Here is a 16182-nt window from a genome sequence, read left to right on the forward strand (position 1 = left end):
AGGGGTGTTTCTTCCTATGTCCTCTCAAATTTCTTCTTGCACCCCATCAATTCTAGAAATTGAATTGAAAGACAAAATAGTTGTTCCAGATTCTGAAAGGTAGACTAGCTGTTTTAGAAAGGTTTTTTGGAATTTTTTTTTTCTCTTCTAAATTTTCATTTATGGAATTGACTTTTATGTTATGGGAATTAAATTTTGTAATTCATAAGGTGCAGGAAGAAATTTGATTGGTACAAAAAGAAACACCTTAATAAAAAATAAAAAAGTGTTTACTCCAACTTTTATTTTCTATATATATATATATATAACAAGTGAATTAATATTTTTTTATTTTTAATGAAATTTTAATTTTAGATGCATATTTGTCTGTAGTTTCACATTACTTAAGCGAAAATCAACCTGACCTGCATTTCTCAGACTAATATGATCGGACCAGCTTGCATTATCACACTAGTCCGTGTATCCTAAACACTAAAGAACTTTATATATAATTAAACAAAAGAAAAATATAGCAATTAATTGTATTATGCAAAAGTAAGCACAAGGATTATTAACAAGATATTAAGATATTGTTAGGAAATTTAAATTTATAAATGTTGAAGTAATGGTAAGCATAGAGTGATATCCACTTGACAATTCAGGTGAACAATGTTATGCGTGGTTGGTTCATCAACGCAACATTGTCAAAAATCAGAATTCATGCTTACATAAGTAATAACATAGTGAATTAATTAATTAATTAATACTAATTGGTATTTGGAGATACACGTGATGGCACGTGGCCGTGCAGGAGATCTTTGCAGCTACCTGAGCTAACTCCTGCTTCTCGAATTATGGCTCCACATGTTCAATTTCCCTCATCAACGCCTAAATTTGGTAGCTTCTTTTTTTCTTTTATTTTTTATTAATTATATACATTTTATTATAACAAATACGAGACCAAATATTGGATGGTTTCTCAAATGTACAAAGCCTTTTCACTAGAAAAATACCATTAATTAATGGTAAAAAAATATTGGAATTAGAAATTATGTTAAAAGTAAATAAATAAGAAGTGTACTATACATTATAGTCACCAAAATCATGTTTAAAACTCGAAGCAATAATTATAATTAATAGATTTAATTAATTTGTATATTCAGGTTTAAATAAAATTAACTTAAAAAATCATAATAATTTATATTCAATATGAATAATATTTTCGTTCACTTCTATCTATCAACATCAAGATAATTTTTTTACAATATTTAAATCTCGAACTACTAAATATTTATTTTAACATCGAAAACTTTTTACAGATAAAGAAATGACTTATATACAAATGTAAGATCAATAAAAGAAAGAAGAAGACGTCTTCTCGTTCATGCAAGATTTTTTTTTTATAAATAATTTAATTTTTAATTAAAAGTATAATATTCATAAATTATCTTTGTCTAACTCCGTTTGTATCTCTTGACTGATTCAAAGTTATTAGCATCGAATTAATATTTCCCTTATTTTGCCGCAACATTTATATATATCAAAACTTAAAAAACACGTATAGACTAACACATCACATTCCATTCATATTTCATTTCAACCATTTAATAGTGTTAGTTTTCAAGTCAACCTTCATGTTGATATTTCTTATTGACCTTAATCACCATTTGTACTCTATTCATTTGAATTTCTTTGAAAATCCATTGCTACAAACCTACCAAAGCTAAATCAATATTTTTTAGAATGTTAATTGTAGCTGCAACAACACAACCTTATTGGAACCAAATCAATTCATTTATGTATGGTTTTCTTTAATATATGTATAAAAGAAAATGAGAAACCCTAATGATGACTACAATTTGAAACCTTGACCACGGGTAATCTTAATTAATTTAACCAAGCATAGAAATTATTAGTATATGATTTAGTGGCAAGAAACAGGGAAGGAGATGAGTATAATATATAGTTTATGAGAATATATAGTTATATTATTTGTTGGAGGGTATGTTTGTCGGTTCATGGTAGGTGTATATATATAAGTCATGAACTCCACTTCCAAAGTTAGGATGGTGTATTAAGAAATTGATTATTGAATGAAGAGAAAAGGTGGTTTGGAATTTGGTGACTATCATGTTATCTGATTATGTTCTCACCTTCTCCATAAACACCTCAAATTGCGCATTTCCTTTTTCTATTGAATTCAGTTCCGAATGTGGAACAATTTTCTACTCACACTCATTTATTATTTTGTTTTCTTATATCAAGACATTAAACTATTTTTTATTACGTCATGTTTACAAATTTTCTGTCACTGTTTATGGATTTTGTGTAAACTATTCTCTGTTAAAAAAATTGAATGATCACTTTACTTATATTTTTTTTCTCAGTCATGGTTTTTATTCAAAATGTTCAAACTCAACACCTTATTTAATTACTGACATTATTTTTATAAATTTAATCAAACTTGTTCTGTCAAATTAATATATAAAACTGTTGCACCTCCAAATGTAAAATTAGTATTTGGTAAAGCTCAAACATGGCATGTTGTTTTTGGGCCGCATATGGCCTTAGTGGTTAAGCCATGTTTTTGTATATTTTGCAAGTTAGGTTCCTTTTGGGCTTTTGGGCTTTTGGGCTTTTGGTTTAGGTGATCTCTTTTATGCTGATTATGCCTGCACCATCAATTCAAATATGTATCCAAATGTGAAATACTTAATGATTTAAAAGATTTCACTTCTGGATATTCATATTCGTAAAGTTAAATTAGAAAGTTCTAAATATGTAAGTCTGAAACTAATATGTCACTTTTGAATTTAGCCATATGAAAATTTACCTAAACAGTATAAATGACTTTATGGATGCCAAGATCCATAAGCAAACATAAATGAGTTATGGATCCATATTCTCAGCACCATTTATAACACACCATTCCGGACATGGAAATCCAGAACTCATAATTCACTTTCAGATATGGTCATCTAGAAGATTAAATGAAACACGAAAATGACCTTCCGGATATCTAAATCCAGACTATATAACAACCACTTTCGGATTTCTACTTCCATAAGCAATCATGAAGCCATCCGGTAACATCTCAACACCATTATCAACTAAAAAGAAAATGTAAATGGTTTTCTTTATCTCAAAAGAGATTTGCACCGCACCTAAGAGTAATGGCTTCGCTCCACCACCATAACAACCCACTTCACCATCACCACCTCCACTCAAAACGCACAACACAGTAAAAAAAACACTCCTCTGCAGCTTTTTTTTCAAAATAAAGAAGATAAGGGCAATGTTGAGTTTTAAATTTTATATTGGGTGCATGTCTTAAATGATGTGGTGAAGGGAGAAAAACCTCTTTTAAGGATTACAATATTTAGAGGACTCATTACAAGCATGGATTACAAGAATTAAGTTTTTTTAATAAGGGTTGAAGTATTTTTTAAATATTTTTATTAATTCATTTTTTATTGATGATAAAAAAATTATAATAGGTTTCTTTTATGGTGTGTTTGGATTGGAGAGTGGATGTGTGAGGATTTGAGAGAAAAGTGCTAACAAAGTGGATGTGTGAGAAAAGTTTATTGAAATTTGTGAGTGATGGTTATGAGAAAATTCTGATATTTTTTAAAGGTGTAAAATGTAAGTTTACAAATTTGCCTTTGTCTTTGAAAATATTTGAATAATGAAAGATGAAGTACTTTTGGAGTGCCTTTTGCAGGTATCATCCAAGCTTGGAGTTTATGGAGATGAGTGGAGAGACGAGAGGAGTACATAAAGGTCATTTGAGTGAAAGAGAGGAAATGTATACCGATCGATCGAGAAGGAAGATAATCGTTCTTTGGGTTCCAACCCGTTCAAGAACAACTACAAATTTATTTATATATTTAAAAAACTAATTAATTAATTTATATATTTATTTTTTATATAAATAACTATATTTGTTTTTATTATATTATAATTTTATTTTTATTATTAATAATATTATTAAATATTTGATATAAAAGAATAAAATAAAATAAATTATTATTAATAATTTTATTTAATTTACATTTATTATCATTATTTTAAAAATTTATTTTATTAATAACAATATCATTAAATATTTGTGTTAGTTAAATTTATAAAATAATTAATATTTATATTTAGATAATTTTAATATTATTTTTATTTATTTTATATTATGTTATATATAATAACTATATAATGAAAAAAAAAGTAATTGGTCACTTTCATGCAAAGACAAAAATAGGCTAAAATGGGAAAAATACATCTGCTTACGTGGCTTTCCACAAGGTTCTTTGCAATCTGAGAGGAAGTATGGAGAACACGGTTCACGTTGATCCTCCCTTCCTCTTCGACGCACATCAGTGGATCCAAATGAGGGACATCACTGCACTTTCATCCACGTAAACAGTACTTCCCTTGAAGCAAACAAACTCTTAGGGTGTGTTTATATTAGGGAAGAGATGCGTGAGAATTTGAGAAGAAAGTGAGCGTGCTTAGATTGATGTATGTTAGGTTCAATGTGTGAGAAAAGTTTAGTATAGGTTGTGAATGATGTGATCGTTATGAGAGAATTTTGAATTTTTTTAAAAGTGTAAGATGTAAGCTTACAAATTTATCCTCTATCTTTAAAAATATTCAAATAATAAAATATGAGATATTTTTATATAAATTTAAATTAATTAAAATTTTGTAAATTATTTTCAGTACCAATGAATAATTATTTTAAAAAAAACACGAGTTTATTTGTAACATGAATTCTTATAAAAAATATTATGGGGGCTCTCCTGAGTTTCATAGATAAGTTTAGCACTAGAAAAGTGAAAGCACCCAATGATTTCTTCATTAATGTATAAGCCACATTATGGCATAAAATATTCTTGTACATTTGAATGCCCTCTTGCTCTTCCCTGTATAAGTCATCCTTGTAAAAGTGAATGTGGTGGTGACTACTAATTCAGAATTCGTATTAAGAGTTCATTGTATAAGGTATGTTCTTGGTTTCAGTTGATGTTTAAAGATTCACTTTTATTATGGTAGTTGAATTTTCGTTCAAGATATGAAGTCAGGATGAATTTTCTCCAACTAAAAAAAGTTATAAAACAAGTGATAGCATATAAAATGATGAATGAAATACCACAATAGATTTGAGAAATGTTGGTGAGGAATTTGATGTATATTCTAATTAATTTGAATTAGTTGCGTAAACAATACCTTTGTGACGATTCATTGATCCTTTTTAAATCAGAAGTGTTTATATCTAACGGGGTCACTGAATGTTAGGTGATTTTTATGAAAGCATAAGAAAAGTAATGTACTATTTGTGTATTCTACATCTAACACTGCCTCCACATAAATAAGCTATTTCCATTTACAACAATTTCAGCTCTGTAGTTTTCATCTAACCACCTAAATTTGTGGTGATCTTGAATGGACAGCGAGGGATATGTAGCTTATTGGTATTTTCTTGCATCAAGGCCCATTGATGGCCTTATCATATATGAAGATGATAAAGAAAAAAGGACACAGTAGGTAAGGAAAATAAGTTTTGCTTCTTTGGCACATATTATTTGTATGATTCAGACGTTCTTTAGTGCTGCATTCTTTTGTAAATGGCACCACATGGATTTTTAATCGTAAATTCTATGGATTATAGCAATTATTTCACATAATAGTGTGCCTGTAGCACTTCCATGTAATGATCAGCTAAGAAAATGTCTAAAACACCTTTTCAATGGGAAAACCTGAACTCAAAATTGGTGTTTCTTGGTGTCTTTTAGTTTTGGACCATCTGGAATCAGAATTCAAAGCAATGGCTAAAATTCCTTTATCTGTAAGTGATGCTAAATTTTATACATGTATTAGAAAATTCATCAACAGACGTGTTTTTCTTTGGAATTTGATGTAATTTGATAAATTAATCTCCCCGAAGAGTATTCTTGAAAGCACAAAATGAAACCTCCAAATTAGATGGTTGAGAAGAATAAAATATTTGAAGTTTTAAAACATGGATCACAGTTCATCTATTAGTAATTAACCAATCAATTCCAATCCAATATAAAATCAGGGACTACCAAAGATGTGCTAAACATGATTTTGGTCAATATATGATAACAAAAATGTTACAAGCATGATATATATTGCATGGAGCTCATAAGCCCCACACCCTCAAATGCATTCTGCAATTAGCTTGTGGCAGGTTCAACTATTGGCTTAGAATGCTTCAAAGACCTCAATTCAATAACTTTCAAACATTACATCTTTGGAACTGTAATAAAGCAGAATATTATGTGAAGAATGCATATGATAACATATATAGCTTTATAATTCTCTCTTGCATTTCTTCTTGATTTTGCTAGAAGGCAAATTGTGTACAGAAGGGAAAACGAAAACAGTATATACTATGTTTCAGACTACACTGATCATGATGGGGGAGTGATTGTAACACGTTATTCCCTCTCCATGGTATCCAGCATATAAAATACTTGACTGTACAACAAAATCTCACATAATATGCAAAATGCCCTGAAGAATAGAACTCAAAATTTGGTTTTCAGTACCTCATGCCACCCGGAGTTTGGAACTAACAGCAACACTTGGGGCAACGAATTAGTCCATTTTCATTGCAATCAGGGCAACGCTGGAATCCACACTCCCCCAACTCACCATGAACATATTCTTCTTCATCTTCATCTCCTTCATAGTAAATTTTGCAACTTCCACAACAGGTTTCACAGGGAACAAACCTTATATCCCCACAAGCCTCACACACTCCCCCTCCATCACCTCCAACACTGTCCTCAATCTTCTCACAACAACCCAAAAGCTTCTCAAGCCTCCCATCTTCATGCAACTTCTGAATTTCCTCAGCTCCACCAATGTACTTCTCCCCAACAAACACCCTTGGCAATACTAAACCACCATACCCATCACCCAATATCTCTCTAAGCTCTTCCTTGAACCTTGAATGCATGGATACATCTCTCTCATCCACCCTCACTCCCTGTCCCTTCAGAATCATTCTCACTTGGCAGCAATCCTCGTAAGTCTTTCGCACGCCGCGTAAGCTGGTGAAGTACAACACCACCTTATCCTTTCCGCACAGATCACCAACATTAACATCATCCGCAAATGGGGACCCCTTTTTAGTCCCTTGCATCTCTTCATCACTCAATGCTGGTCGAAGGTGGAAGGGGCTATCCGGAGAGAGATGTTGGAAGGACTTCCTGAATGAGGAAATCACTTCAGGATCAAAATCTGAGATTGCAGAGTTGAGTATTGATTCCTCCTCAGTCATCAATAGCCACATTGGTTTTGGAGAGGCGGCAACACTCCTTTTGGGTGGATCAACATCCACATCTCCATCATCAACAGTGTCACCATTGGCATCAAAAGAGAAGCTCCGGTAGTAACTCGGCGACCGGAAATTGGTGGTCTCTTCAAGGCCTTCCATGAGTTCCCATGTGTTGATTGTCTCAGGCTCTCCAGGTGGTGTTCTAATTGGGGTCTTTGGAAAAACTGTTGGCAACTTTTGCTCAATCATGTTGGACCAAGTCTTGGCCTCAATTAGCCCTATTGAGAACTCTTCTTTTCTCTCTTTCCCAAATACTGAACTCTTCTCTTTCTCCTCCAACCTTTGCACAAACCTTTCATTATCAAACCTTAAACTTGTAGTGTTACTAACCTTGGCATTCGAAAGATTGAAGTCGTGATCACAATTCCCTGTAAAGTTTTGAGTTGAAGCAGGGGAATTGAGTTTGAGTGTGCCCAGTGTTGTGGATGTGAGTGCCACAACATGGTAGCTATCACCTTCTGCTTGAGGTGGGTGATGAACGTGCATGGAGTAGCTTCTCGGAGCATTGCAACACCGACATCGCTTTTGCTTTGAACTTGCACAACCCATGATCACTAGAAAACAAATCTGAATTGTTTTAAAACAAAAAAACTTTCGAACCTTTAATTAGGTGAGTTTGGAGCTAAAATACGATGACCCTTAAAGGTAACAAATTCACAAGGTGGAATTGTTTCTTTAATTGCGTTTTAACTTATAGCCTCCTAAGATGATTCCAATTCTTGAAAAATGTTGTGTCAGTCACCAATCCAATGAACATAGCTCCTAGCAAACCCAACTTCATTCATATTCTTCTGGTGCTCATGACCATGTTGGCTGCAACATTTAAAGACCAAACAAACAACAAGAAAAACGTAACTATTCAAGATTATTTTTCAAGAACTGTTCCAATGCGAAAACGAGTATCAGATTGAGGAGAGGGAGAGAAATCCCAGAAAGAAAAAGCAGAGGGGTAATGGGAACATGAATTGGAAAGTCAAAAGGAGAGATGGATAATCATTCATTCATCAATTGAACTGGTGCACCATTTTGATGCCTCAGCTTTCTCTCTCTAAAATTCTTGAAAGATAAATAGATAAAGTGAGAAGCAAGAAAGAAAGTAGAAAGATTTGAGAGATGCAACTTCAGTTTCAATAGATTTATACTATATAATACGAAAACATTTCTTTCTTTTACAGAAAAATAAAATAAAAAGAAAAATTGGTGGCAAATTACTTTTGAATCTAAAGAAATCATTCTTAGGGCAAAATGTAAATGGATGAGAACAAGGATAAATGTGGAATTTCCTTATTCTCTTTTTTATATCCATAGAAATAATAGTTCTAATCTCATTTATAAGTGTTATGTTTTAAAACAAAAATTTAATTTTCTTCGTTATTATTCTATGAACATAAATGTTGAATTTATTTAGATACAGTTACCGAGAGGTGTCAAGAGTGATGCCACCATCACTCGCACGTTCTATAGCGTGAAAATATTTTCAGAGCTTTTCATTTTATTAATTTTTTTCCCCAATAAAGCACTTTGTGAAAAAGAGAAACACTAACCAACCCCTTCCAATTCTAATATTTAATAGTTTTTTGCTATTAATAAAAATTATTATTATTATTATTATAAAAAGTATGGCCATTAAAAATAATTATTAATTATTTTAAATTTATGTTAACATAAAATTAATAAAGTGAATACACTGATTTTAAAAATATTAAAATTTACTTTAAAATATTAAATTAAAAATATTGATTTAATATACTAAAGTAAATTAATTTTATTACAAAAAAAGTATATTCATGATTCTTATTTTTTTATTAATATGATTTTTATAGAACTTTTGCAAAGAATTTTCATTTAAATTTATTATTATTAATAAATATATCAATTTATTATACATAAATTATTATGAAAACTAGATATATGATTCTTAGTTTAAAGTGTATTTGATTAATGTTAATTATTTGTATTATTTACATAAGTTTTTTAAACAACTTTTGATTTAAGTCATAGTAAACCAGTTGATTAAAATTATCTCTCAATATTTTTTAAGGTAGAGTTATTTTTTGTGTGTAAACATTGGTTTGATATGGCAATAGTTATGTCACTAAATAACTTTAGAGTTATGTTTTTTAATCTTAATTATTATGCGTAGTATTTATGTGACTCAATATAATGGTGATGATAAGGATTTCAGAAAAAAATGGTAAAGTGACTAGCTGACCTTTTTTTTTCTAATTCTACTAGATTTTTCTTTCCAATCTTTAATTATTGTTTGTAATACTAATAAATCTAAGAGAATCATATAGAATTATATAATCTACGGGTATAAACTTAATAATTTAAAAAAAAAACATGAAAAAAATTATGCAAAGTTTGTGAACAGAGTAACTTGTTGGGTTTTTTTCGTCAATTCTGCAAAGTTTAATTTTTGTCAATTTTAATCTTATTTATTTCATTTAATTCAAGAGTATTATCTAAAGGTGAATACAAATAATTATTAATTTATTATAATAATAATTTATTAATAATATTTTTTTAATAAAATATTATTAATGTCAATAATCAATATTAATAATAATAATTTCTAAATAATAACTTTAAATATTATTTGTAATAATCATAATAAATGGAGATATACATACTAATAATAATAGTATTAATAAATTTATTAATTCATTAAATAAATATAATCCAAAACCATTACTTTTAAATACATACAAATTAAAATGTAAAAAATAGCTAACGCAAAATTGAGGCTCAATTCCCTATCTAACACCATTTACATCTTTATTTTCCTATCTAGCACCCTTTTGTTTTTATTTCCCTATCTAGCACCCTTTTGTTTTTATTTCCCTATCTAACACTCTTTTATTTTTTATTTCCCTATCTAGCACCATTTTAAAAATAAATAAATAAATAATAAATTATTATTTTTTTAATAATTTTAATTTTGAATGCATTAAAAAATAAATATTTTTAATGTTTAAAATAATTAGAAATATAATTAATGAATAAATAAATGAGTTTTTACAAAATAAAAATAAAAAAGTAATAAATTAAAAATGTTTAGTTTAATTTTTTTTTAAAATGAAGAAAATAAAAAATTAAACTATACAACAACATAAAATTTGAATCTATAAACATAAATTAGTATTTATTTTTATTATTATTGATGATATAATTGATGATATAATCATGTTAATTTCAAGTAAAAAATACAGGACATAATTATAAAAAAAACCAAAGTCAATTAGTATTAATTAATAGTGAACACATAAATAATATTAAAGTGTCTACCCTAAATGCAAAAGTCTAAAAAAAAAACTAATGCAAATGCTACACTTAATGCATTAAAAAATAAATATTTTTAATGTTTAAAATAATTAGAAATATAATTAATGAATAAATAAATGAGTTTTTACAAAATAAAAATAAAAAAAGTAATAAATTAAAAATGTTTAGTTTAAAATTATTATTTTTAAATGAAGAAAATAAAAAATTAAACTTTACAACAACATAAAAGTTGAATCTATAAACATAAATTACTATTTATTTTGATTATTATTGATGATGTAATCATGTTAATTTCAACTAAAAAATACAGGACATATTTATAAAAAAACCAAAGTCAATTAGTATTAATTAATAGTGGACACATAAATAATATTGAAGTGTTTACCTAAATGCAAAATTCTAAAAAAAACTAATACAAATGTTACACTTAATGCTTAAAAATGAGAAGAAAAAAATGCAAAAATAAATAAGTCTAGAAAATAAAAACAACAACAATAAAATAAGTGTAACATTTGTAAAAAATAATAATTTTAAACTAAATATTTTTAATTTATTACTTTTTTATTTTTATTTTGTAAAAACTCATTTATTTATTCATTAATTATATTTCTAATTATTTTAAACATTAAAAATATTTATTTTTTAATGCATTCAAAATTAAAATTATTAAAAAAATAATAATTTATTATTTATTTATTTATTTTAAAATGGTGCTAGATAGGGAAATAAAAAATAAAAGAGTGCTAGATAGAAAAATAAAAACAAAAGGGTACTAGATAGGGAAATAAAAACAAAAAGATGTTAGATAGGAAAATAAAGATGTAAATGGTGCTAGATAGGAAATTGAACCCAAAATTGAAGCAATAAACAAGTCTTGTTTGGCAAATAAACTTGGAAGGGGGTTTCTTTGTGTGATGTTTTCGCCAAGGGTTTATCGGGAAAAATCTTTACATTTGTTTGTCCGGCGCGTGATAACAAAGAAGTGTTTTGGCGCGTGGGGAGAATCCATGCGCTGAGTAGGATAATCTATGCTAGATTGACAGTGATGTATCGCCTTAAACCTTAAGTAATAGTTTTAGTGATTTATTTATTTTCCATACGGATTTTTTTATTGTTGGTGAAGTAAAGATGGATTTAATTTTATTTATTTATTAAAATGAAAATTTACTCAAATTAAGGCATGTTAAAGGTAATTAAACAGAATATTTTAACGAAGAGGATATCATTGGGATCATTTAACAAGCATTATCCACGCAGTACCCATGAGTGTCAATAATTATTTTTTATGCATTAGCTAATCTGTTCTCTTTTTTTTTTGGATAAAATAAAGTACTTTCTTGTCACATGATAGTACATATAATAATTTAATTGAAAAAAACAAAAATAAGTTTATGGGATTTCGAGAATAAAAAATGTTATTATCAAAATTCAAAATCTGAAAAAAATATATGCTTACAAGTCATATACTCTAATTGCTCTAAAAATGTAAATGTAAGTGTCATAATATATGCTTAATAACTTATTTATAAATTAAGATATTTGATGTGAATGGTATCTTCTATTTGATGTTGATAATTCAATTTGTTCTTAATATTTGCATGTGTGTGATAAATCCGTAATTCTTAATCTTGAATTTCTGAGAAAAAATATTGATTTTTTCAAGAAAAAGTATAGATTGATATAAATATATCTTATTTTATTAATTTACTGTGATTCTAATATTTAAATTGTGAGAATAATTCATAAAATATAAGATTTGGAAAATGATTCTTGATATTAAATTTGAGTAAATTCATTCAACATGTTGAAATATTAGAAATAGATCTTACTATATTGATGATTTATAACACGAATATTCAATGTCGTTTATCAAATACTCTAGGAATTAATATTTCATAAATATTTTTAACCTTATAAGCAAGAAATTGTTTAATAAAATTTATAATTATGTTGAAAGAATGCCAATTAGAAGATGTATTAAATGAAACCATAGATATTAACATTAAGTTATTTTCAAAAAATTCTGAAACTATTTTGAAAAAATTTAATTTTTTACATCCAAAACGGAAATCCAAGAATCCTCGTACCAATTCAAAGACCCAAAACATTTTGTACTAGATTTCATTAGCTTTGCATTGTTGGGTGGTTTCTCAAGTGTACATTTCCCCTAGAATTTTAATTTCGGATAACTTTTCTTCATTAAGTAAAATATTAAAAGGCATGCTGTAATCAAAGAACATACAAGATATATAAATAAAGACATGACAAAGTGTCTTTATTTAACCCATCTTAATTAATTTGACCAAGTATGCAGAGTAAAATATATGATTTAGTGCCAAGATAACAGGGAAAGATGATGAATATATTGTATAACATACAGTTATAATATTCATGCTTAGCTAAGTGGATTTTAATTCTTGGATGGCATGTTTGTCTGCCTCTTGCTACATACATAAATCATGCACTCCACTTCCTAGGTTACTTTGGGCTATAGCTATTAAGATATTGATTATTGAATGAAGAGAAAAAGTGGTTTGGAAGTTTGTTCATTATTGGTGGAAAACAGAGACACTTCCACCATCTATGTCTTTAGCCTGTCCACAAACACCTGAAATTGTGGCCAAAATTTATGCATCTCATTCTTATGAACATACACTAATTCTTTATAAACACACCCATTGATTATTTTATGTACAAAATGTATAGTTTAAAGTATTTTAAATATAAGATATTTAGAAATATTTTAATCACTAACATTATTTTCGTAGCCTTAAATTGGAGAAAATTAGTTTTAATACAACAGGATTCACCACAAGAAAATGATGAAATAGAAACAAAATTTAGAGACAAAAAATAATTAGTTGTTATAGTGACTAAATTATAAACTAGTTTAGATACTAAAACAAATTGGTTTCTAAATTAGTTTCTATTATCGTTAAATGGTTTCTAATTTGGTATTTAATTAGCAAACAAAATTTTTGCTACCAAATTTAGAATTTAAATAATTGATAGTTAAAACTTTGGTAGCTAATTAGATACCAATTTATAAACTATTTAACAATAATATAAACTAATTTACAAACCAATTTTTTTTTTCAGTTTTGAAAATGTTATCTAATTTAGTTACTATAACAACTAATTATTTTTTATGTATAAAATTATTTTCTATTTTATGATTTTGTTGTAGTAGTAAAGTCTAATGGAATACACTAGTCTCTCACAATATCATGAATTAATCTTTGAATTCTCATTAGAAGAGATTGTAGTGCTTAATGGTGTTTTTGGGGGAAGAGATGTAGAAAACCAATCCAAGAAATTTTTAATATAAATATGATTATTAATACAACATATATATGTTTCTCTCTTTTTTTTTAATGAAAAAGCTTAATTTAATATTTATTTGAACTAAAGCTTCCGATGATGCTTCAAGAATTTGCTTAGAGTTTTATGGATGCAAAAGTATATGTATTCACGAGAAATGCAAATCATGAAATGCTTAAAAGTAGTTTGGGTCATATCAGATAATCTGGGCAATTGCTTCCTGCACCATATCACTGCACCCGATCTTAGCGGAAAAGACGAAACTGTCCTTAAAAAAAATTTCCGAAATATGTGTTTCGGATATATTTTTCCGGAACGAAATTTTATATTACGGATTTTTTTATTCGGAATTGATTTTTTATTTTTGTTTCCGGATTTTTATTTCTGAAACACAATTATTTCTTTTCCGAATTTTTTTTTCGGAATGTATTATTTTTCAGTTCCGGATTTTTTTGTCCGAAATAGAATTTTAATTTTGGTTTCTGAATTTTTATTTCCGAAACTCAATAATTACTTCCGGATTTATTTTTCCGGAATATATTATTTTCAATTCCGGATTTTTATTTCTGGAATTAAGGGCATTTTTGGAAATTAAAAAAATATGTTGGGTGCAGGTTAAAAATGATTGGGTGCAGGGAGCATTTGCCGATAATCTGATACACGAGCCCAGCACACATAAAAGAACATTTTGAACAATGAAGGACAAAAAGGGTGATGGCCGAAAAGCAAAAAATACTACGAAGCCCAAAGAATGTATAAGGTGACGGTAATATGAAAGCCCAAAAGTATATGTTCAGTTCCTTAAATTTAAAAGTGTATGTTTTAATTCATATGTTTAAAATACTGTTAAATAATTTACTTATATATAAATAATAATATAAAACAACTTGCATGGAAGTCTGCGATATTATATTTTTATAATTAAATATTTAATCTTTCGTTTGTTTTTCTTTCAAATAATATTTTTTAGAATTTAGGATTTTGAGTTTAAAGTTTAGATATATATTAAATAGTCTAATAAAAGAATGATGTGACATATAAGTAATAAACGTCGAATATTTTAGTTCATGAAATTATTGTTGTGTTAGTTCCTACATAAAATTATCACAGCATTTTAATCCTGCAAAAGAATTAATATTACAAATATTTTTTTATTAAATTAACATTACATTATTTCCATGCACAATATTATTTGCTTGACAGTTTATCATATTTTGCTAATTAAACTATAGCTGTCATGTCACAAACACAATGGCAAGGTTTCAGCAGTTATTTATATATATATATATATAAGGACTATCAATTACCATTAACCATTATAGAAAGTATAATAATATTTTTATAATAAATTTAACTTTAATTATCATAAAAAATATATGTTTTATATATGTTCTTTTTCACAACAATTATCATGTATAATAAACTCAATTGACACGTATGTATTTCTAAATAAAATCTTAATGATCTAATACATTAACAATTATAAATTTTACTAAAGATTAATATATTATTTATATAAATAATAATAATTTTTTAATTTATAAAATAATATTTAACTTAATTAATTATTCTTTTACTAAAATTAATGTTTATTTTAATAATTTTCTTGTAATAATAATTTTAATTTATTATTGATATATTAATTTAAACTTTAGTAAGCCACCTATTTTTCTGGTTTACATAATTGAAGAAAATATGGTTAGATTAATTCGACTCATGGTGGATTTATTGAAAGTTAAAAAAAGACATATCATAGACCATTTTATAATTTTTTTTTCTAACACAAAAACTTATTTGATAAAAGAAGTATAAAAAATAATGGCAGCATTAAGAGCTAAAACAACAAGATAATTAGGTTTTCATGTATTAAAAAGAAGTTGTGCATGACGTAGAACTTACTGTTCTTGACATTAGTGGTTTAACTTGAATATAATTATATTATGGATATGTTTCTACTGTACAAGACAGATGAAGTAAGAAAGGAAGTGAGAGGAAAAAAAATATTTGCAACAGAGACACATGGGAGCAGGAAAACATGTGAAGAAGATTCAGAACAATATTTTTGATAAGTAATTATTATAAAATGAATTTTAATTACAACTCAATCTTATAAAATCGATTTATGAGATTGGAGTTTGCACCCACTTATATATAATAAAATGTTCTTATTTCTAATCGATGTGAGATTTTCAACAGTAATTTTGAAATAGATATTATGAAATCTTAATCATTTA

At 27.4% G+C, this 16182-nt stretch overlaps 1 protein-coding gene across 1 annotated transcript; it reads right to left on the reverse strand.

Moving 5' to 3' along the window:
• Positions 1-6051: 6051 nt before the first annotated feature.
• On the reverse strand, positions 6052-8453 carry LOC137826878 (uncharacterized protein At3g28850-like). Its single transcript, XM_068633034.1, has one exon. The coding sequence runs from the start codon at positions 7889-7891 to the stop codon at positions 6572-6574; it is 1320 nt and encodes a 439-aa protein (XP_068489135.1). The 5' UTR covers positions 7892-8453; the 3' UTR covers positions 6052-6571.
• Positions 8454-16182: the final 7729 nt, after the last annotated feature.

The sequence above is a fragment of the Phaseolus vulgaris genome, chromosome 8 (assembly GCF_000499845.2).
Source record: "Phaseolus vulgaris cultivar G19833 chromosome 8, P. vulgaris v2.0, whole genome shotgun sequence".
NCBI classification, from domain to species: Eukaryota; Viridiplantae; Streptophyta; class Magnoliopsida; order Fabales; family Fabaceae; genus Phaseolus; species Phaseolus vulgaris.

What these genes read in the sequence shown, in the direction of transcription:
- LOC137826878 (XM_068633034.1), bottom strand. Translation starts at nt 7,891, where the DNA reads ATGGGTTGTGCAAGTTCAAAGCAAAAGCGATGTCGGTGTTGCAATGCT.